Source organism: Magnolia sinica, chromosome 10, assembly GCF_029962835.1.
Source record: "Magnolia sinica isolate HGM2019 chromosome 10, MsV1, whole genome shotgun sequence".
NCBI lineage: Eukaryota > Viridiplantae > Streptophyta > Magnoliopsida > Magnoliales > Magnoliaceae > Magnolia > Magnolia sinica.
This window is the reverse complement of record NC_080582.1, coordinates 73,698,468-73,723,051: the sequence shown is the minus strand read 5'-3', so window position 1 is coordinate 73,723,051 and position 24,584 is coordinate 73,698,468. Positions and strand designations below refer to the sequence as shown.

General features: G+C 39.4%; 1 protein-coding gene across 1 annotated transcript; it reads left to right on the top strand.

Moving 5' to 3' along the window:
- The first annotated feature begins 279 nt into the window (after positions 1 to 279).
- Positions 280 to 3,705, top strand: LOC131216985 (uncharacterized). Its single transcript, XM_058211641.1, has 3 exons — positions 280 to 444; positions 777 to 914; positions 3,372 to 3,705. Exons 1-3 carry the CDS (start codon positions 361 to 363, stop codon positions 3,489 to 3,491), a joined length of 342 nt encoding a protein of 113 aa, XP_058067624.1. The 5' UTR covers positions 280 to 360; the 3' UTR covers positions 3,492 to 3,705.
- The last annotated feature ends 20,879 nt before the right edge of the window (positions 3,706 to 24,584 follow it).

Here is a 24,584-nt window from a genome sequence, read left to right as displayed (position 1 = left end):
ATCAACTTCATGAAAAACTTTCGTGGCCTACGAGAAGTTTTTAATGGTCAAGCACCACCATTCCATGGTGTGGTCCACCTGAGATAGGATCTGCTTCTCTCTTTTTTTTTTTTTTTTCGAAACTGTCCTAAAATGATCTTTCAAAACGGATGGACGGATTGGATTTAAGGAACACAAATCAAGTTGGGCCCCACAGTCGGGGATCCATGGAAGCGGGTTGGAGACGTTTCGGGTCCACCTGAGGCCCACACATCAGTACAACACCAGACTACCACTGCACTCATATAGGCCCTCGAGTTCGAGCAGAAAACAGAACATGAAGAAGAGAAGAGGAGGCTGACAGTATCTACTCCAGCTACGATGCCCTTGGAAACGCATGGATCGCGAGACACCGAAAAAATCTACACCGACGTGCTCACCGAAGCCAGAAATTCCTGCTACAAGGTACCCTCCCTCTCCATTTCTCAAAACCAAAATCGTACTATTGTATCACCAGAAGTTTTTAAAGGGCGGATCTATCAAAAATGGCGGGTGTAGTTATCAATTTCCCATAAAATCAGGAATTTCTTCCCAAGGAAGTAAGAAAAAGAGGAAAATGGAGCCTCTATTTACACCCATTCTATTTGATGGATGCACCCTTTTTTGTACTTTTGGTAATGCAACAATACAATTTTTATGGTTCTTTTCAAATTAGAAAAGAAAGGGGTGTAAGCATTAAAAAACAAGGGGCTAGGTATCATTTCCCTGGTGTGATAATCGATATTCATGGAAAATAGGCACGCGATTCTTTCTACGCTTGTGTCGAGAAGGAATCGATGAAGAAACCCACAGAAATTGCTTCCGTTGGACTTCTCTACCCTGCTGAATGCAAGAACTCCAGGGAGGATTTTGTGAAGATGTGTCGGCCGACATGGGTAATTTCGTAATTTCCTCTCCTTTGGTATTTATCTTGAACAAATAAATAAACAGAAATGATCTGATGCTCTTGATCACTTAAGTTATAGTTCCCTTGGTTGAATTGGGAAACTTGGACAAATCACTGATCCGGGCTGTTCACTAGGTCCAACACACATGTTATGGCCCACAATGCAAAATTCATGCTGATAGGATCATTCTAACTGTCGGATGAATTGTCTATAAAATGGACGGTCAAGATCATTAATATAAAAGGTCCAATCATAGCTTGAAAAATGGATGCCTAAAAAAAGAAGATCATCTAACGGATTGATTTAAGATCGTTGTGATTTTTCACTATAGCCCATGAAATCTGTGCTCGACCTAATGGACAATCGAGATCAATCGTTTGGACTCTTGAAGTGTCCCGATGCAACTACGAGTATAGGAGCATTCACTACCTATAATGCTCTGGGAGCATTGGATCATTTGTCATCAAGAAAAGATAAAGATTATGCATAACATTTGTATGGGTGGGACCCACCCATTGGTGATGTGAATTATTTATCAGTGGAACCCATCATCAGATCGACCATACTCTCATTACCATCTTCCCTATTAGATGATCCTTCCCATCCAATCAAAGTGGAAATGACAACCAAGTTGCAACATTTAATGGGAGCAAAATCGAATGGTTAGGATCATATTATAGGGGAGATTTCAAGCGTATCATCCATCCATGATTTGGATCACTAGAAGCAAGGTGTTCCATTATGGTAACGGTGGCCGTAACGGCCACCACCGTTACCTTTACGATACGGGGCATAATGGCTGTTACAGCCCCATAACGGCCGTTACAGTCTTTTTTTTTTTTTTTAAATTTTTAAATTTTATTTTTTAATTGAAAAAAAATTCAAAAAACCAGTATCTGCCCCGTAATGTTGATTAAAAAGTATGTAAAACTTATATTTGCCTGTAATAGATCATTACGGGGCTGTTATGGCCTTTATAGGGACATAACGTGTTGTTAACGGCAATTATGGGTCATTTTTTTTTCTATAATGGTTGTTACAGCCGTTACGACCCCGTAACGCGTAACGGCCTTTACGGCACACGATGACTAGAAGGTGGATCCCTACAATTAGAGTTTGTTGGGATGAAGAAATGATCAATGAAGTGATGCATATTTCCTCCTTATAAGGGGAAAGATTGGGTGCCCGTCATGAGCACAGAACTATGTCCTATATCCAAATCTGCAGACACATGTCATGACCTGGACTGCTAATTAGGTGGGCCCTACTGTCGATGGTCCATTCTAAGTCCTCAGAGAAGAACTTTACCCATTGAGTCTGACTGTTTCTTCCTTTTGGGGTGATTTCACTCCATGGAACCTTGAAGGGGTTGTGAATTGGAAACAGATTCCCAGTGAAAGAGATCTGTCTATGCTGTTTAGGCACTGCGAGTTTGGGAAAGCTATTTTCAGGAATCCAAGTTGTGTTTGGATATTGGGAGAGAATGTTTGGAATCAGTTATCATTTAAAAAAATACGACCATTGGATGAGAATTCATTTCCCAAAATCTTGCAACCCATCTTAAAGACGGGAATCATAAAAAGGGCAAATTTTGTGAATTGGATCAATAGGAATTCATTTCCCACCTTTTCTTAGGACCCAAACACAAATCCAGCCCCTCCCCGCTAGTGAGGGTGTTGTCGTTTTTGCTTTCAGTCCTTTGTTTTTTGGCTCTGTCAGCGCCTTTTCAATGAAATCTTTTGTTCTCTCTCTCTCTCTCTCTCTCAAAAAAAAAAAATAAAAATAAAAAAAATAATAATAAAAACAACCTCACTAGTGGAATCCATTTCACATGGGCTGGATTCCCAGGAGCCAAATGACCCCTTGAGGGTGTTTGGACAGAGAGAAACCAAAAACATGGGCATGGAAAACCAACATGGAATCCTCGGGAAATGGAAAACTGGAGATTCCGAAGTAAATTTGTTGTTTGGTTTGGAGTGTATTCTCCATGGAAATGTTAAAGGGTCAAAACTCAAACGACAAGCTGTCTCTGAAATTTACATCTAAATTCTAACATGCCTTTTGAAAGGAATCAATATTGACAAGGAAAAGCTGGAAATGGAAAACAATTCTGTAGCTATTTGTTTTACTAAACAGGGGAAAATTAGATATCCAAGGAAATATGTTTCTTCTCCAAAGTTTTCATTGTTCCCAAACAGGCCTTACTTCGTTTTTAATCCCATTTGCTGGCTGTTGATCAGAGTGTTAGGATCATCCAGTCAGTGTGACTTTAGGTAGGTCCCACCTGGTTTGATGGTTCAAATCTCATCTGTTTGCACTGCGTGTATGGTTATGGATGTTGAACACACTTTCATATTTGCATTGAGAGTCCTGGACATAAAAGCCAGGTCCTTTTTGTTTCCTTGCTTTAGTAATTGAATAAATGTGCATATTTGTGTGGACTAGGTCAAGCATTTTGATCGTCAGTTTTGTGCAAAGAAGAGAGTTCAAAGGCTTTTGGATAACAGTGATGAATCGAGGAGAGGTCCGATGTCCCTTCCACAGCCTTCCACTTTCAAGCCATGATTCTTGGAACCTCAAATCTTGTGTTCATGGGGTAATTCTGAACAAACGGATACAATGTGGATCATACACTTTGAATCTGAACTTTTCTTTCGTTTCTTTCTTCTTCTTTTCTTGTCATAGTTTTTTCACAATAGGGTGTAATTAATTCATCATATGAAGATCCAAACAAATCCATATGGGTGTAGTTTTCTATGTGGAGTTGGATATCTTTCTATGCTTCTGGGCAATTTCACTTTTTGCTTAGTTGTTTGATGGTGCGTTTGGATGCTCAATTGAACTGAATTGCAATATATAATCCAATAAAGTGGAAATGACCATATTGGGGCTAGCCCTTCTCTGACCATAACTGAACCTTCAAACTGAAATAGAATCATTTCATCTCCAGCTTGAAATGCATTGACTGCAACTTGGGGGCTTGGTTGTCATCATGAATTAAAATGGTGGCACCCTCACTTCTGTTATTTCTTCTATACTCGAATTGGATTATTGCAATTCAGTTCAATTGAACACCCAAACACAAACACACCTTTAATGAGATGTCTGTGGTTAAATTATTGGAAGTACATTTATTAATTTAATACTCATTTATGCATATTTTATGGTTGTTGATGTCTTTTATACATATCGTTGTTACTTTGGTGGTTTTATACCTGAAGTTCACCGTAGATCCTCTGAGCTTTATTGTGTAAGGGAGACTTATATCAGTATCTAGCAGAGTAGTTATCATGAGAGCAATTTTGTCCGGGAGGAGATGGTTTCAAGAATACTAACATTTGTGCTGGGTTTTGCAAGTCCTTCTAGGAAGGTGACTGTTGTTGTGATGCATTATCCTATCTTCCTCAATAACCTGATGAAGTTCTAGTCTATGTCAATGAGCTTCTTCCTTCTCTATGTAACTTATGTGTGCTTCGGTTGGACACGGAAACAAGGTCTCTCCCTGAAAAACCCAGCATGCCAATATGTCCATATGGATCATCATCATCACCATCATCTAAACTTTATCTCAACTAATTGGAGTCAGCTACATGAATCCTTTTCTGCCATTCCACTCTATGAAGGGCTATAACTTTAGTTGGTCACAGGTCATCAAGACTTTTCTTACTACCTACACCCATGTCCTTTTGGGTCTTCCTTGTCCTTTTAGAGCCTTCAATTTGTACCAACTCACTCCTAACTGGCGTAGTTCTTGGTCTCCATTACACATGACCTAACCATCTAAGTCTACTTTCCCTCATCTTGTTGTCTATTGGTGCTACTCCTAACTAGTGTTTTAAATAGCATGTAGTGTAGCGTAGCGTTTGGCCTTCAATAGCATGTAGCATAAGCTACACGATATGTAATATTTTGTAAATTAAAATAATAGAAATATATGATAAAATTTACAACATGCATAATTCCTATGAGTTTTGGCTGTAAATCTGGATTGTCAATCACATATTTCCATGCAAAATCTGTCTCTTTTGCCTTCAAACATTTCGAAGTGTGACCTCTTTTTTTATTTATTGAAACATCACAAATTCACAATGTGGACCCCAATTTGAATGGTCCGGATTGTTCTAAGTGCTCTATCCATAGTATGGACCATAATTTGGATCGTCTGGATTGATCTAATTAAGTGCCACGTGTGATGGGGATGAGTCACCACCATTTTAAAATAGCTGTTGAATGAGCATAGAAGAAAAACTAAAAAAGAGAGAGGAGATTTCAGGTAACATACGCTGCTTGCGCGACATGCTACATGCTCTATAGCTTATGCTACATGCCTTGTAGCTTACGCTACCTGGGAGCTACGCTACCTGCATACGCTACTTAGCGTTTTAGCTACACTATGCTACGAGCGCTATTGAAAACACTACTCATAACTTCCCATGAATATGTTCATTTCTTATTCTGTCCGTGTTTTGCCACTCATCCATCTCAACATCCTCATTTTAACCACACTCATCCTATAGACATGTTATTCCTTAATTGCCCAACATTCTGTCCCATAAAGCATGGCTAGTCTTATAACATCCTATAAAAGTTCCCTTTCAAGTTGAGTGGGGCACGATGTTCACAAAACTCCAAAGGCACGTGCCCGTTTCTTCCACCCCACTTGAATTCTATGGGCAAAATCTTTCTTAAGCTCTCCACTCTCATGAATGATGGATCCAAGATATCGAAAGTGGTCATTCTGGGAAACTTCTTGGTTAACAATCTTTACTAATTCCTTGTTCCCACTCCTATTATTACTAAAATTGTACTCCATATACTTTGTTTTAGTCTGATTTACTTTTAAATCCTTTAGATTCTAAAACATCTATCATAAATCTAGCTTTGTGTTCACGCCCTCCCTCGTCTTGTCAATCAAAATTATGTCATCTACGAATAACAAACACCATGGGAAGTTTTCTTGCAAATGCCTTGTTAACTCATCCATGACCAATGTGAAAAGTAGGGCTGTTAATGAGTTGGGCTTGGGCCAGGCAAAATCAAAATTTTGAATAAGTCCAACCCATTAGGCCCTACCCAAACAGTTCAAAATCTGGGCTAAAGCCGACCTTGGGCCTTGTCGGTTGACAGCCGTAGCAAAAACGTATAGGCTCAATGCCGACTCCTAGTGCAAGCATACAGTAATTGGAAATTCACTTGCTTTCTACTACTGGTCCTCACATTTGTTGTTACTCCCTCATACATGTCTTTAATCAAGTCAATACATCCTCTTGAAAATCCTCTCCCAACACCCACCAAATTAAGTCTCTAGGAACCCTGTCATAAGCTTTCTCTAAGTCAGTAAAACTATGTGTAGATCCTTCCCCCTCTCTATATTTATCCATAATTGTCTAAGTAGGAAAATAGCTTCAGTGGTAAAACTCCCTAGCATGATACCAAACTGATCTTCTAATGCATTTGTCTCATGCCTTAGTCTTTGCTCAATCACTCTCTCCCGAAGTTTCATAATATGGTTTTGAAGTTCTAATCTCATGTTAGTTAGTCTAGCTCTGAATGTCTCCTTTATTCTTATGAATGGGTATACTTTTCCTCCATTCGACATTTTCTTCATTCTTACAATCTTGTTGAACAACTTTGTCAACCAAAATAACCTGGCATTTCCTATACACCTCCAAACCTCTCTTTGTATACCATCTGGTCCAAGGGCCTTTCTTATTTTCATCTTTCTCAAAGCTTGTTTGTTTCACTTTAGATATCCTAATCCTACAAAAGTGTGTATGGACTTGGATGTTATTTGAGTTTATGGTTCTTTCTATCTCCATGCTCTTAGAGTTATTATTATTTAACAAGTTCTGAAGATAGCTTCTCCATGTTTCACTAGTCTCATTGTCCTTGACTAGTTCCCTCTGGTCATCGCTCTTAATGTATCTAAGATGATCTAGGTCCCTACTCTTCCTCTCTCTAAATTTTGCAAGTTCAAAGACATTTTTCTCACCTTCACGTCCCCAATCTGTTGTAAAGATCATCATAAGCTTTATGTTTAGCCACATTTACTATTTCCTAGCAATCTTCTGGCAGTTCTATATTATTCAAGATTTTCATTGTTTCTAGTCCCTTCCTAGCCTTTGAAACATGCACATTTCTTGTTAATAGCTTTTTCCCCAAGTTTCCTTATATGAAACACATACATATGGATATACAATGAAATTGAAAGGTGTACTTTCTATAAAATACATAAAAGTGTATCAAAAAAACTAAAATACAGTAAAAGCTATATGAAACATACATGCGTGCTGCTAAAATACAAGAGAAGAAAATAAAGGTTGTGGGAGTATTGACATGTTCCCACCAGGTGTATTTGAGTCAGGTGCTGGTCATGGCAGTTTTAATGAAATGGAGTGTCTTTATATTATCAGTTTAGTGCATAACACTAATTTCATTATGGGCTTGTTGCTTCCCCGTTTAGCCTAAATGCCGACATTGCATCACAAGGTTGGTTTAAAAGCTGCCTCCTCGCATGTATGGTGTCTGTATCAAGATTAGGGGTGTACATCGAGTCGAACCGAGTCGAGTTGGCCTTAGCTCGACCACTAGCTGACCCCAGCTAGAACTCGGCTTGGCTCGGTCCTCGAGCTTGACTAGCCAGCTTGGCTCGGTTCGATCAGCAGCTCGGGCCAATTCGAGCCGAGTTCGAGCCAAGTTTGAGCCGAGTTCGCCTGTGCAGCATTTTCACAAACACATGGACTACATCTTCAAAATCTCACTGTATGTAAAACAACAACAATGATTTTACAGGTATTTTATCAAACACCTTCTAAGCAACATAAAATCTAAGGAAAAAAGGGTATTCGTTTCATATACATACCTTCCTTGCTAGCAGCCACACTTCGTTGAGTCATTTCATCAAACACTTGGTGAGCAACATCAATATCAAAGTAACTGAGTCACTGAACTGGTTCGATCTGAGTTCGATTCGAGTTGGGGCCAAGTCGAACTCGGCTTGAACTCAGCTTCGAACCAAGACAAATCGAGCTTTTTTGAGTCGAGTCGAGTGAGCTAACCCAGCTAGCTCGGTTCGTGTACACCGAACTGGTTCGATCAAACACTTGGTGAGCAACATCAATATCAAAGTAACTGAGTCACTGAACTGGTTCGATCTGAGTTCGATTCGAGTTGGGTTCGATACGAGTCGAGTCGAGCTAGAGCGAGCTTGAACTTGGCTCGAACTCATTTTCGAGCTCAAAAAATCAGCTCGAACTCAGCTTCGAACCGAGTCGAGTCGAGTGAGCTAACCGAGCTAGCTCGGTTCGTGTACACCCCTAATCAAGATGATTGGTGGATTACATGCTTAAATATTTCAATGCATTGGGTTCACTTTCATAGGGAAGCAAATGCTGAATGGCAAGCCAGTGGCAACAGACAAGGTTTGGATTTTATTATGTTATGGGCAAAGTTCAGTATAATAATTTAAAAAAAAAAAAAAAGAAATGCTACAAATCTCAGAATGAAAAGTTTGGATTTAATACAATTTTTATTTAATAAATAAAGTAAAAATATGTCTATATTTGTGTTTGTGTGTGCTTTATACATAAAAAATATAAAATGTCAACAAAAACAGGTTAAATTGCCATCAAAGAAGTAATAATGCATGCAGGTTATAAAATAGTGTGCTAAATCCTTTCTTTCCAAATAATTGCTTTATACATTCTTTACCCCACTAAATCTCCACATATTCCACCCAATCTCAACCAAGGTGTCCCATATCCATTACGATACGGCCGTATTGGCCGATATGTAACGGTAACGGCCGACATCGTTACGCGATAAGGGGTCGAAACGGGCACGCCCCTGATTCTGTGACTGTAACAGCCGTTACGCCCGTTACGTCCTCATAACAGCTGTTACGGGCTAAAGAAAGTAGGAAAAAAAAGGAAAAACTAGGGAAATTTTTTTTTTTTTTTTTCTTTCTTTTCTTCTCCTCCTCCTCCTTCTTCCTCTTCTTCTTCTTCTTCTCGGATTGCTGCGGCTGCGGCCCTGCTGCGGGCCTTCTTCTTCTTCTTCTTCTCTCTCTCTCTCCCTCTCCCTCCTTTTTCCCTCTTCTTTTCGGTTTCGCTCTCTCTTCCTTCCTTTTCATTTCGTATCGGAAAACACCAGCTATATAGCTGCTGTAGATACGTGTCATGCTAAGACGAGCGCTGACACTCCTCGAGCTCCAAGTCGTACGAACGGTTCAAAGGAGATCAAAGTTACATGGGTTCCACAGTGATGTATTTATTATATCTACACCGTTCATCTATTTTTAGAGATCAGTTTAGAGCATTACCCAAAAAATGAATCATATCCTAAGATCGTCTGGACCACACCAAAAATAATAGCGGAGATAATGATTTTCACCGTTAAACAATTCGTAGGCCCCACCATACCGTTTATTTTCCATCCAATCTGTTCATAAGGTTAAAAAGACCTGAATGAAGAGTAAAAACAAATTTCATATTGATCCAAAACTTCTGTGATCCCAAAAAGGGTTTCAATGGTAGACGTTCAATCCCCCACCGCTTTTTGCAGTGTGGTCCACTTGATAATTGGATGTGTATTATTTTTCATGTCAAGCCTTAAGACGAGCTCATCAAATGAATGGACGGTTTAGATATAACACATACCTCATGATTAGACCCACAGGACTTGCTGACGTCAAATGAATGGACTGCATACGAGTTACGCAGCATGTCGCACGAGTTGATAAAAGGTACACGTGCCACGTGGGCCCCACCATGATGTATGTATTTTATCCATGCCGTCCATCCATTTTGCCACATCATTTTAGGTCATCATCCAAAAAATTAGTAAGATCCAAATCTCAGGTGGACCACATCATAGGAAACAGTGGTTATAGAATGCTCACCATTAAAAATTACTTAGGGTCCATTGTAATGTTTATTTTCCATCTAACTTGTTAATAGGTTCACACTGACGCGGATGAAGGGAAAACACACATGTCAGCTTGATCTAAAACTTTTGTAGCCCCAATAAATTTTTAATGGTGGTCGTTTAATTATTGTTGTTTCTTATGGTGTGGTCCACCTGAGCTTTGGATCTGCCTCATTTTTGGACTCATGCCCTAAAATTATTTGGCAAAATGGATGGATGGTGTGGATATAACACATTCATCACGAGTGGGGTCCAAAAAACTTTGACACTCGTGTGCTACACTTCACAATCCGAGTCCTACCTAATTCGGGCCCTTAAAAAATTGTACATGAGACATGTATTAACTTAAAATTTACCAATTAAATTATGGACTGTAATTGCTAGCTCAAAATGCCAAAATCAAATTGTTTGAATAGTTTTAATTGTTAATTTGTGGACGCTTATTTTTTAAAATAGGGCCTTTTGATTTTTTCTTTTCATGATTCACTATCCAATAAATGTCCACCAATTCACAAGTGGGATAATGCCAACAAATTGCATGAATTTGAGGCTGATTTGGGGCATGAATTGGTCCTCCAAGTTAGCCCCAAATTGGCAACGCCATCTACTTGAATTTAATTTCATTTTTTAAAAGAACTATTGGGAGAAATGATATCAAATTGTTAAGTATATAAATTAGATATTTAGAAAATTAAATATATGAATTTTGTAGTCAAATTCAGGTTATCTAATTCATAAATTCATCAGACAGTCCGATACAACTTCTCACCAAAGAGTGGACCGTTACACCACCATAAACATGTTCCAATTTATAAATGAATGCATATTTGGAATGCTTAGAATATTCCAGATTTAATCCATATTTTTTGGCAAAATTTTTTTTTTGCACCGTCACGGGCCGTTACTCCCCCGTACCGCCGTTACACCCCCGTATCCGTATCGGTATCGGAGGGTACCGTTACGCCAATCGATACCGATATGGGATACCTTGATCTCAACACTATTTGTGGAAGATAATGGCCAATCCCCACCCTCTAACAAGGTTTTCAAAAACCGTATGTATCGGCCGTTACGTAACCGTAAGGGTGGGAACCATTAGGGTTCATTCGGGAGCTTGTAAATGGAGGTAAATGGGAAATGGAAATGGAGGTAAATGGATTGGAAGTAAATGGCTTAGCTAATTGTGTTTGGATGGGGAGTAAATGAAATGCATTTGAAATCGAAATATTCTGTTTGGATGGGAGTAAATGGGAGGAATTGAAATGCATTGGAATTTTTCAATATATTCATAGGAACATATGTGATATTCCAAATCAGCTTTAATATTCCAAATTAGTTTACATATGTGATATTTAATAAAATGATTGTAATAAGCCCATTGAAATATATACTTTAACCAAAAATAAGGAAATTTTGACTCTCGGGTGGGCTGCAAATGTAAGGATCACAAACAAGCAACTTGCTAACGTTTTTTAACCTTCCATTTAGGTGGACAACCTTTGGACAGTTTGGATCATTCTATTGGTGTGATATTAGTGATGTAGCCAATAATTGAATTGTTTCAGAGTATTATTAGCGTGCCATGTGTATGGCAGACATGTGCATAGCAGCACCTTTGTTCACTCGTGCGACTCTATAAGGGAGCTTAAAAACACATTTCACCCCATTTACTTCCAAATCCTGTCTTAAATAGAAGATTTCATTTGCAAGCCCATTTACTTCCATTTCATTTCATTTCCTATCCATGCATTTACTTCCACTCAAACACACATAAATGCCATTTACCTCAATTTACTTCCAATTCCCCCCATTTACCTTCATTTATTCCCATCCAAATGGCCCCTTAAACGTTATGGGGTTGTAATGGCCACTTTGGAAAAAAATGGTCCATAACTGATTTAGGTTTTTATTTTTTATTTTTATTATTTATTTTAAGAAAAAAAAGGCTATAATGGCAGTTATGGTAATGGTGGTGGCCATCACAACAATTGTTACCATTATTGAATATCTTAGCCTCTAATCTCTCTAGAGATTAATGTTTTTTTACACAGTGTGATTTATTATTATATATATATATATATATATATATATATATATATATAAAATTTTTTTTTGCGGAAAGGTGCTGGAGGTAAAGAGGAAATTTCACTTGATGAATTGGAACAATGTGTGTTGTCTGAAGGTAAGTGGCGGGGTGGGTGTTAGGAAGCTGACTGTCGTTAATAAAGCATTACTGGGTAAGTGGCTCTGGAGGTTTGGAAAGGAGAATGACAGCTTGTGGGAAGACGTTATTGTGAGAAAATATGGGTCCAAGGAGATGGGTTGGTGGCCAACCTTGTATAAGGCCATGGGGTTGTGGAAGGCAATAGTTGAGTTGGTGGGAAGATTCAGGGAAGGGTGTATCTTTCTCTCTGGGAGATGGGCAGCTTGTCAAATTCTGGGAAGATATATGGTTAGGTAGCTGGCTTCTAAAGGATTTATGCGTATCTGCCCTAGCTAGTCTCTTCGCATCAGAATATCTCAGTGGCAAGCCGTTTCGCTTGTTCAGGTCCTGTGGGTGTATGGACTCCGCCTTGCAGAAGATATCTAAAGGTGGAAGCTGAGCTGCTTATGTTGCTAGAGCGACTCTCTGGAAGCAAGCTCAGTTTGGAAAAGGATTCCATGTGCTGGACTCTAGATAAGTCCAATTCTTTCTCAGTCAAACTGTTTTACTTGCTATTAATGTGTTCCTATCTGGGATCCGATCCAGTGCTTTCTTCTTTTATTTGGTCATACGGTGCCCCTAAGTAGGTTTCGGTGTTCGTATGGTTGGCTAGTTGGAATAAGATCCTCACTTTGGATAACCTCTAGAAGCGAGGTCTATTCCTTTCCTAGTCAATGTTTGCCCTATGTTGGAATGATAGTGAATTGGTAAATCACATCTTTCTGCATTGTCAGTTTGTCTGGGAGATTTGGGACAACTTCTTGAAGGTGTTTGGAGTTTAATGGGTAATGCCAATATAACTACCTGACGTACTGTGGGCATGGGAAGGTAGTGGTTTTGGCAAGAAAGAAAAGCGATTTTGGTGATTACTTTTGCCGGTGGTCTTGTGGTCAGTGTGGCAGGGAGGAAATAACAGATACTTCAATAATCTGTCGGGAACAGCAATGGGGGTATTTTCCAAGGCAAAACATCATTTTATAGAGTGGGCAGCCTCAATGCCAGTGTTGAAGGACTGTTCCTTTGACAATCAATCTTGGAATGACCTGTAACTACTGGTTTTTGATTTTTCTACTCTTGTAAAGGCCTGAGGCCTTGGGCGTAGGTTGTCTATTTTTGCGTTTCTTACTTTTCTGTTTTGTGTATAGTTGTTGTACAGTTCTTTTTGTGTTTGCTGGTCTCTTTGTTCTTGTTTTTATAAATAAATCTCGTAACTTCTTTAAAAAAAGAAAAAGAAAAAAGAAAAAAAGAAGAGAAAAGAATGGTCACATTAGGAAAATTATTGATGCATGGTCCACCCATGATGGGGGGTCGGATCAATGATCTGGATCACCGAACTGTATGCCCCACATGTATAAACTTCAAACTCAATACTATTCATTAGTAATAGAGCCCGTAGTTCAAAAACTTTAAAACTTGACTCTGATTTTTAGTCGGGTCAGATCAACTCAAGGTCTCGGATGAGTCTTTACTTGACTTGACTTGATGTTAAGTAATTAAATTAATAACATTTGAGGGAGTTGTGAGTGTCTAAAATATTAATTATGTAAATATATAAAATTGTTGAAGTAGATGCAATTGCATTTCACAGGGCGCTGGTTAAATACACTTTCTCTCACCTACAAGTCACATGTTCAAAACACCTCATTTTAAGACTCTTTTTGAGCATTTTGAGTCGCATCTTGTTGACGAAGTCAGTGAGTCGACTCGACAAGTCCTGTTGATAGTGTCCGAGTCAAGCATAAGATCGAGTTTTTTGGCTACTTGGCTTGAAATCCTGTCAAGTCACCGAGTTTTAGTACTATCATACGGCCTATCTTCCTTTCTATTTTCTCATGAAAGCTATTTGAAGTTTTCAACCTTGTCATCTTTTTTTGCATGGTGTGTGAGCGTTCTGTGTTACTGAGAACTTCCATTTAGCTTCTGTTATCCAGGAGAACTTTCTTACACTTTCAATCTTCCTACTTGCTGGCCTAGGATTGAAAATCCTTCTATTTTCCAATGATGAATTCATGCACCTTCATTGCAGTTCAGTACAAGATTTCATTAACACAAGCTTTTTCACAATGCTCAATTTATATCTTGGTCGAGTTGACTCAGCTTCTGCAAGCCAGCTCCAACTTTTGATGCCGCCGAGCTAAAACAGGATCGTTAAGAGTACTTTCAAGGTGTAGATGAGTTGGGCTGGATCCATACCACTCCAATCCATTGTGCTCCTATTTTCCTCCTATCACCATCCTTAATTTAGCTTGTCCTGATCTAAGGTCGTGGGTGAATCTTCAACTTCTTTTTTTTTTTGGAAATCAAGAAAGGACCAACTCTTTTATTGCTCACCCATGGTAGAAAAAGACTGAATAATACAACCAAAACAAGGGAACAGAACCCCAAGCAAAAAGAAAAAAAAAAAGAAGAAGAAAAACCCACACCATAGGTCAAGGATGAAAGCCCATACCCCGAACTAGGGAGAAAAAAAGAAAAGAGAGGAGATACCTACACCCTGGAATGCGGAGAGAACCTACACCCTGACCAGGGAGGAGAAGGGAATGAGTCTTCAACTTCTTTTCTAGTTTCTATGACATTAAGGAATTGCTTTGGGGGATTGGGACCTAAGAAGGGGAGTTCAAAGAAACCCTTCCAAAGTCAAGAGATGCTGATGATGATTAGAAAGAGAGTTCAAGGATCCTAACTACCTTAGGCTTTGGATGAAGAGGATTTAGTGCCTGTTTGGATTCTGCTTCTGCAAAAAAGGGTTTTCCAGCTAAAAGCAAGTGCATATCGACTTTGTCAGTCAGTTTTCCAAAAGACAATCAATCCTATTGGTTTTCTTAGTGGGCTTTCCAGCTCCTATTTTCAATGAGTAGGGGATCAAATGGGTTTCTGAAAGCACATCCAAAGGCACAACAGGAGAACTGGGTTGGCTCAAAACGGCATTTAGGTGTCAAATGCCCCTTTTCGAGGGCGCGTCCAGATTGGCCCGTATACGAACTTCGACCAGAGGCTTCGAAGTTTACTTGGTTTTTCTGATTCTAACCAAGTGGAGCCCATGTTTGGTGATCCGGACCATTGGCATGTTGCGAGACATCCTCCCGAATTTGGGATCTTACACCTAACTTGGGACTCTTCTCAGTTGGATGTGGACAATCACTGTATTTTTCTTCTCACCTACTTGTTTGTTGGCAAGATATTGACAGGTTAGGCAGAGATTTTTGGGGAATGGTCCATCCACATTGAGGAGCAACATACAAATGGTCCAAGTTACCCAACCATGGCCCCATTAATGAGAATTGAAATTCCAAGAATACTGTGCAATGTTCAAAAAGAAAAGAAAAGAAAAGAAAGAAACAAAAGAAAAGAGGGAGAGAGGGAGCGAGGGAGGGAAATAACCATAGCTTGAAAGCTCCTCTCGACTCCGTCTATCGGCCGGGTCTATTAGGAAAATAACCATAGCTAGAAAATACCCCTGGACTCGGTGACTAACTCGGTTGGGTGAACTCGAAGAGTCGAGCAATTCTTTAATCGACTCAACTGGATGTTTTAAGGATTAATTTATAGTATTTAGTGCGTTAAAAGAATTTTCGGAAATGTATAAAGTAATTGAAATACTGAAAATATAATGCAACAGTGTTGTATAGAGCACTAGGAGTGCATTTGTGTCTTGATGGTGAGTTTGCATTCGGCAGAGTTGAGTTTCTGAGAGGAGTCATGTTGAATCGCAATGGCCAGTGAGCCTCAGCCCGAAATCTCTTCTAGTCAAGTTCGGTTGACCCAGTTGCGTATTGGTTGGGCCCGGGCTTGAAATGTAGGCTTGTCCTTAAAAAGTGTTATTTTTAAGCCATGGGTATTCTTAAGGTGGACTCGTCTGGTGAACTTAAATTGATTTTCTATATTACACCTCTATCTGACATGCCACTTGTGTAGAATGGGAGCGGATTAGGTGCGGCCCTTACTGTGGGGCCGTTTTGCTAGATCATTATAGGGCATAGGCCGGAAAATGAAGAAGATCCAAATATCAGGTGCACCATACTATAGGAAACAGTGGTGATTGAATGCCATTCCATTAAAAAAATTCTTGGGGCCCACTGTAATGTTTAAGTACTTTTTATTTGCCATCCAATCTATTGGTAAGGTCGCTTAAACCTGGATAAAGGGGAAAAACAAATAACAGTTTGATCCAAAACTTTTTTGCAGTCCATTAATGGTCAATCACCAAATTTTCCCATGGTGTGGTCCTGAGATTTGGATCTTCTTCTATTTTGGGATCATGCCCTAAAATGATCTAGGAGAACGGATGTATGGCATGGATATAGAATAAATATATCAAGGTGGGCCCCACGGTAAGGGCTGCCCTGTCTTGGGTGGGGAAAGGGCCGCGCCTAATCCCCTCCCGTGTAGCATTTCCTAGCATTCAAATGGTAGGATCCACCATGAGTGTCTACCACTGAGCGATGGGAATTCAAAGAGGAAATAAAACTAAGGTGGTTTTGCTCCCCCCTTCTTCCCCACCATGTGATTAACTAAACTAATTCATTATAAGGTCCAAACCATGTGGCCCATATGGAGAGTTGTTTTCTAACTCACCTTTGCTTGTGTCCTGAGATTGCTGACGGGTAAGATTTTCCCATGCGAGCCAGCGAGCCATCTACGATAGGACCTCATGGATGAACGGTCTAGATCATCTTTTGGTGGGTAGGGCAGCTTCGGCAGTGGCCATGAATCCTTAACAATCTTCATTGTTTGTTGTCATCTTATTCCGAGCAATTCCAGCTTAGCTTTTAAACGGTAGATTTGCAAAAGTTCTACAATTGGTGGCCCAACAGACATCACCGTAATCAGCTACCAATGACCGTAACTGTTACAGGAGATTCCTATAACTTCTGATCTGGCCGGATCAAGGATAACGCGCTTGTCAGACGTGGTGCCCATGTCTAACACGGTTTATTTATTTATTTATTTATTTATTGGGTCATTTGAAGGGTAACAGGAATCTCTGGGCCGATGAAGGATAATGCTTTTGGTGCCTAAATCTGATAAGGTACTTTTTCATTGGGCCATGTTACGGGTTACGGAAATCTCCAGCCCGATGAAGGATAACACGCTTGTCAGATGCGGTGCCCATATCTCACAAGATACTTTTTGATTAGGCCAAGTAAGGATTACGGAAATCTCTGGCCCTACAAAGGATAATGTGCTTTTAAGATGCTCTGCTCATATTTAATTTAATAAGGTACTTTTTCATTGGGACACGTCAGGTTATAGGAATCTCTGACCTGTTAAAGGATAATGCGTTTGTCAGATGTGCTGCATGTATCTAATAAATTGCTTTTTCATTGAGTCACGTCTGGGTTACAAGAATCTTCTTATCAGGTCCTTGGCAGAGCCACTAACTGACGCCAATGTGGTCTCACCAGTATTAACCCCCAGCTGAACTATTGCATGGACACATCCGCACCGCCTTTCCTTTTTAAGCATGGTTTGTATGGTCTAATGTAGAGGCAGCAACAGGTTGGGCTCGCCGGCGGGCAGACTTGTACCCGAGCTTAATGAAAGGCATATATGGTTAATGGCTAGACTTGGGTCTGAAATCAAAGGCCGGTTATTAAATGGGCATGGGCAAGTCCTATATTGCAACTCTGCGTGGTTTCCTCATGTTTTTAGTTTTGACGAGTGGGGGCCCATGCATCGTTTATCCTCAGCCATGATTTAATGGGGCCCAATGTATACAACCTTGCCCCAAATTACTAGATGGCCGAGTCCTGAGCATCCAACCTTTGGCCCCTTTTCAGTTGAATATGGACCATTGATGTTTCTTTTCTTAACCGTCTATTTTCAGGTCAGCAATCAAAGAATTGGGATTGCAATTCATCTAGTGTGGAACCCATCAGATCAGCAGGATAAATCAGCGAACGGGTGGCAAGTTTTTACGGCCCATTGATGCTTTTCTCAGAAGGGTGGTTAACCCACCTGTTGAATTTGAGCCGCCTGATTTTTAGGGCAGAAACCACACGCTCGCCTGTTGGGGACTTTTTAAACCTATGAATCAGAGTTGCATTGGTAGAATAGAGAGCACGTGCCGATGCCACGTGTGTGATACATGGCCGTTGATACAATCTGGCGCACAATACTTTGATCGGTGGCACAACAATCAGGTCTCAGAGTGGGCATGTATGTGGACACTTGATGTGTGTTGGACACCATACCGTGCATTTGGTGGGTCCCCTCTAGGTTGTGGAATGTCTAAAAAAAAATCAGCCATATCCAAAACTCAGGGGATCCACACAATCTGGAATCATGCCTAAAACATTTAAGGTCTTGTTTGGATTCATGGAAGGTATAGTAAAACAAATAGTGTTTCTCATTAAACTCATTTTTAGCTGTTTGTTAAGTCTTTCTTTGTTGAAAATTGTAGGAAACCCATTTTCCACTTTCCATCTTTATTCCAACTCCACCTCTGAAAAATACATTTTCCTACCATGGAAGGAAAATAGGTTTTATCAAGGGTTAAAGCCGAAATACACTACTATCCATGTCCAATCTTCTCACATATGCCACATGTGCCAAATAAGACATTGTCCATCTTCGGTCATGCCCCACATGTGCTACTATGCCGCATGTGCCACCATCCATCTTAACTTGTGCCCCTTGTGTGTAAAAAGCCAATAATATGCTAATACGCTACATGTGTCACTATCTATCTTCTCTTGCGCCCCACATGTGCTATTGTGCTACGTGAATCACAATTCATCTTACCTGCTCCACATATGCAAAATACCCTACATATGCCAATGTGCCACACGTGCCATTGTTCATATTCAATCCTCTAAATATGGCATATGCCATTGTCCATCTTCAATTCTTCAAATATGGCACGTGCCAATGGTGCCAATGGGCACAATGAGTACGAGCGCCGTCATCTAGTTTTAATGTCCAGATGTCAAATGTGCCAATACATCCTGTGTCACATGTGCTATTGTATAACTTTAAGCACCTCACATATAGCACACGTGTCACAATTTAGCTTAAAGTGCCCACATATATTGTGTATGCTACATGTGCCAGTGTTCATCTCTTAACATCCCATATGTGCCACATGTGCTAATCTAGCACATGCTAGCGACTAGTTATTATTATTATTATTATTTTTTGTTTTGCTAAATAACAAATTTAAAAATAAATTTTAAGAAAATAATATTTCCTTTCCCATAGTTTATTGAAAATAAAGTTTCATGAGAAACAATATTATTTCCTTTCTCATGCTTTTCATAAATTCAAACATGCCCTAAAAGCACTTGGTAGAGCCCACTTGAGTTTTGGAATGGCATAGAATTTGGTGTGACTCCTTATCCAAGTGGAACACACACAATGGATGGGTTAGACATTCGAACCATATCTTGCAGGCCTCATAAAGAATCAGGAAAGGTTTCAATGGGTGTGCATCCACTGTTAACTTTTTTTTATATTGTGTGACCCACCTACGTCATGGATTAGCCTGATTTTTAGGCCCATGGACCACATGGAAGGGTGCATCTAATTGATGGTGTGCAAATCTGACACATTACAATGGGCCCATAGAGAGGTTGACCTCATTGAACATTTTGTCCACATACACATGTAATATGTAGTGCGATAATCCCTGCATATCCACATACCATACACGTCATATGCATGTAGCTAAATTAAAGAGTCCAAATCATTGCTCCTGGCTTGGTTGTCTAAAAGCAAGGCTGTAGGGGGATTTTAGGTCCTCATAAAACTTCTAAATTCTAGCGATATGGCTCGACTGAGTTTTGAATCAAGTTGATTTGTGTATCTTACCTTTGCCCTTATGAGTCACGCCTGATGAACGGTTTGTTGAAAAATGCACCCGACAGTGGCCCTATATACCCATGTTTGGTGTGGCCCAGTAGTACATAAGTGTGTTGTAGTTCAATACACGAGGCCACTTGCATTAATGAACGACTTACATTCGGTCAAACGTGTATGATTAGAATAGCGTTGGGCTAGCCAAATTCATACTCGACTCGGGTTCGATTGAATGCTTTCGACTGTATGCATTAAATCAGTTGTAGAATTAAACCTATAGTTGACTTAATTGTCCAAGCACCAATATGCAACAATTGGGTGATTTATAAGGGGATGATTAATCATTCTTAATGGATCTTTTTGCCTTGTGCTAATAACTTTTCTTTCAACGATGATTGTGAGCCTCAAGTTTCTTAGTAATGCAGTAATGGATTAAAAACATTAAATATTAAAGCTTGATTACTGATTTTTATTGATTTATGATGAAGTTCAGTATAATTAGCGAGAACATAAAATAAACAGAGAATAAATCAAAAAATAAATACGTGCAATCGTTCGTGTAGACAAACAATCGAGGCGAATGCTCAGTAGGATGTGACTGGTGTGATCTTCCAAGTATGGATTCAGTTGATTGAGAATTTAACGATGGTAAGTTTTGGATATTTACACTATCTCTAAGTGTATTCCACTGATAGCACTGGACAACTTCAAGCTAAGTTACATTAAACTTCAAACATTCTACAATAGGGGCTTGATAGAAGTAGAGGAATTAATGAAGACTAAAACTAAGATAAGATAGTGTTGCGCTATAAGAGGTTGTGTGTGATGGCTCGATTGATGCCTTGAACTCCTCGTCGTGTGTTTCTTAGATTGGGAGGTAATAAATATATTGGATTTTCTTGTTGTTGTGGGATCTTTGAAGGTTACGAGATCAGATCGTATCCCGGTTGGACTCAAATTCCTCATTGCGCCCCTTGATTTCTTTCTGTCTTAGGATGAATAGACTTCTTGAACCTTCATAATCTGTGTTAAAGTGTTGATCATTTTAAAAAAGTTTCTCATTTAGATATGATTATGTGAGATGACTTTGTTGAGTGTACCCAAATTGTGATGGATTTTCTATCTTGGCAGGTCCTTTATAAGTGTGCTGAGCATGCTTTTTGACCACATGTGTCACTTATGTAAGGGCTACATGTCCTTTGTCGCACCATTTCATGTATAAATGTGCGTATGACTCTGAGCCGTTCTACTTTTGACAGGTGACGTGTCGTCAAGGGAAATAGGATGAAAGATATTCTTAAGGCACGAGTAAGATTTCATCCGTCATATATAGAAAGTGCCAATTTTGTGGTGGCATCCCATCAGTCTAGGTGAATGCGCTAGAATAAATGTAAACAGAGTACACTTGGACCTATAAAGGAATCTTAATAGAATCATTTCTTAATATGGCAATAGATTCAGTCATATCCCTTTCGGCTATTAGCAATTTTATTTAAGCAACACATTCACTATATATATTAATTTAGGATTTTATTTTTAGAAAATTGCATGTCCAGTTTATAAATTTGGCATCCTTTCATGCGACAGTGCAGTGGTGAACACAATTCAATTAACAGATCTCTGACTTTCTAAAATCTATCCAACTTGAGAATGTGAATGGATTAAAGACGTGCCAAATTTATATATTTTTGTTCCTCTCTTTCATTGCTTTAATTTCTTTGCCTGATCTTGTAAGCTTTTTTCATTTTTATTTTGACCATGGCCTACTATTTGGCCTTTCTCATCATCACCATCACCATATAATCATCCCCAATCTCATCATATCTTAGTCTCCTTATATGCCAATACATGTCCATCTGTGTTCGACACTGTTTGGACCGTTGTGCAGTCCACCATCAATCAAGAGGCCTGTATGGGGGCATACATCATGTGTCTTTTCTTGCATGATTTCTTTGTTAATGTGAAGACTTGCACGACCCAGTAATATGTGCCCCATATTTGTAAACAATTTACACGTGCCAAAGTAGTACAAGTGCCATACATGGGCTAGTCATGCACTAGATGGCCTTGTAGTGTGTGCCATGCAACTTTTTGAGAAGGGCGATACAAATATGTTGACTGTGAGCCATCAATTATCATTTTCCCCATCCAATCTACATGTGTAGTCCACCTGATGAGTGGACTGGAAAGTCCGCATCTTATGCGTCGTGTCACTTTTACAATTGTGACCATGTTGTGTTTGGTGTATGCCGATGGGCATCACTAAGAAGTATTCGTCATCTATCCATCCACCCATCTTGCTAATAAGATTTTTAAAGATCCCCAATCGGTAGTGAGGAGTGTGGCATGGAGGTAGGTGGAATAGGGAAGATTGCCTCTAGGCACTGGATCACCCAATGCATCAATTATTTCCACAAAATGGTTGTTTGATTTCTCACCTCCTCCTCATTATATTCTCTTTTTTATTTTTATTTTTTATGCCTTCTGTACACAACCGTTCCTTTTACTATTTGTTTTTGAGTTTTTTAATGCATTTTGGGAGAAACTATCTCCTGTTCAAACGCTCATTCATGCACGACCAATTCCACTTCCTTATATTACTCGAACAAATGGGTTAGTTTCAAAAAGTGCGGAGGCCATGTGACTACAATTGCATATATGTGCCAACATCTCCTACTTGGTTATATGGTTGACATAACTAATATATCATAATGTTTGCTTCCACTAAACTGTGGAATTGATCTTTATTATTATACCACTATGATGAGGTTTATCTCACTTTTGTGGATATGTCACTTATGACCAAACAATCGAGTGTTTAAAATTCCTCGACTTAGGCATCCATTAAGTGCTAAGGAATTTCTTAAGCCCATCAAACATATGCTTTGAAAATAATTTTATACTCAATCTCTTTTATATCACAATTTTTACTAATAGATAAATTAAGGTTAACTCACATAAATTATCCAACATATTGGTTAATTTGTCTAGATGGTATAATTGATTTTCAGATTATGAGAGATATTTTTCGCTTCTTAAGTTGTGGGATCAAGACACACCTATTAATGATGTATCAAAAAGCAATGGCAACTCACCCTGATTTAGTAGTACCTTTCTTTTTATTTTGCAGTTTTTCATCATTCGTCATTAGCCAGAGAAGCCGGTCTCAATTAGACTATTATCTCACATGACCAGGTCTTTACCAATTGTTGTGAAAGATTCATTTAACTATTTTTTAGTAGAGAGAAAAGGATCAGGTGGCCACGCTTATGTACATAACACATGCACACACATTCTTGTGTCGACATCCCCCACTTGGCCACTATGGCCATTAATTTCCTCATTTATTAATATGGGGTTTAATTTGTAAAATAATATACTCAAATAGTCACAAAATGTTATCATTTTAATATTAAAAAGATGAGGTACTTCATTTATCTTATGATATGAAGATATTTTTTAATAATCTATAGCTATCATGAGGTATTTCATTTATCCTATGGTATGTGGATCTTTTTCCATTATCCGTGGTTTATAAGCACAATTACCTATTTTGACTCAGCCCATCATTATTTAATTCTCAGATAGATATGATGCATACATAAGTTATTAGCTATATTTTGCAATTTACATCATTACATTATATGTGACACAACCCATCATCTAATTTATTTAAATAATATAATACCTTGATATGGAAGCATCCTCAAAGGACAACAAGTTAAAAGGTTTTTTCAACCTTCTTTGATAAGAAATTCAAATGGGGAAAGATTCTTTTTTTTTTTTTATTATTAAAAGGAGCTTTCCATATATATGACCAGCCAATTACATTCGAGGGTCCCCCAAGAGAAAAAGGACACGGGGCATGCCTATCGTAGGATCAGGAAAATAAACAAAGCTCTATACAAAAATTGAGAGGAGGAAAACATAAACTTATCCTCGGCCTCTCTCGACTCTCGAAACTTCCCTAATGGAGCCGAGCCCAACCTTGTTTAGGAATAGCAGACCTCTCACCTTGGCAGTAAGGTTACCCTGCCGCAGAATGAGTGCATGTTCTTGCTCCAAACTCCCCGTTCGAGCCATCTAGTCGGCCACTGTATTACCTTCTCTAAAAGAATGTTGGAACTTAAAATTGCCACTACGCCTAATGTGGTTAATCCTCTGGATCCAGTAACCCCATTTCCAGCCTGGTTTAGTGGAACCAGAGAGGAAATTGACCACCTGTTGTGAATCCGATTCCATCATCACATTCTTAAAGCCTATACACAGATCCATACAGTCAAAAATGGCTCTGAGCTCTGCGTTAACATTTGACCCCACTCCATAGCCAATGGAAAACGCAAAATGAAAATTTCCTTTGTCGTCTCTACATACGCCTTCCTCACCAGAATTTCCAGGGTTGTCGAGGGACGATCCATCCACATTGAGCTTCACCCAACCTGGCTGCGGTTTGACCCATCTCACCACCATGGGTGGGTGGTAGAGGCCATGAGAAGACCTCTAACGACAAGCAGAGTGAGCAACCAAACCAAGACTAACAGCGGCTCCTGCATTGGCCGCTGGGCGAGACAAAAGACCCATACTGCCCTATAATCCTGCTGTTACATCCTCACCCAAATCACCATTGATAATGGACAACCACCATTTACCTCTGGTAATAACAGAGGCGGCCGATGGAGAAATACCATCAAAGACTGCTGTGTTCCTGCTCTTCCAGATACTCCATAAGATGA

What these genes read in the sequence shown, in the direction of transcription:
- LOC131216985 (XM_058211641.1), top strand. Translation starts at nt 361, where the DNA reads ATGCCCTTGGAAACGCATGGATCGCGAGACACCGAAAAAATCTACACC. An exon ending in CCAGAAATTCCTGCTACAAG is followed by an intron (nt 445 to 776) that starts GTACCCTCCCTC and finishes CATGGAAAATAG; the next exon opens with GCACGCGATTCTTTCTACGC. An exon ending in AGATGTGTCGGCCGACATGG is followed by an intron (nt 915 to 3,371) that starts GTAATTTCGTAA and finishes TGTGTGGACTAG; the next exon opens with GTCAAGCATTTTGATCGTCA.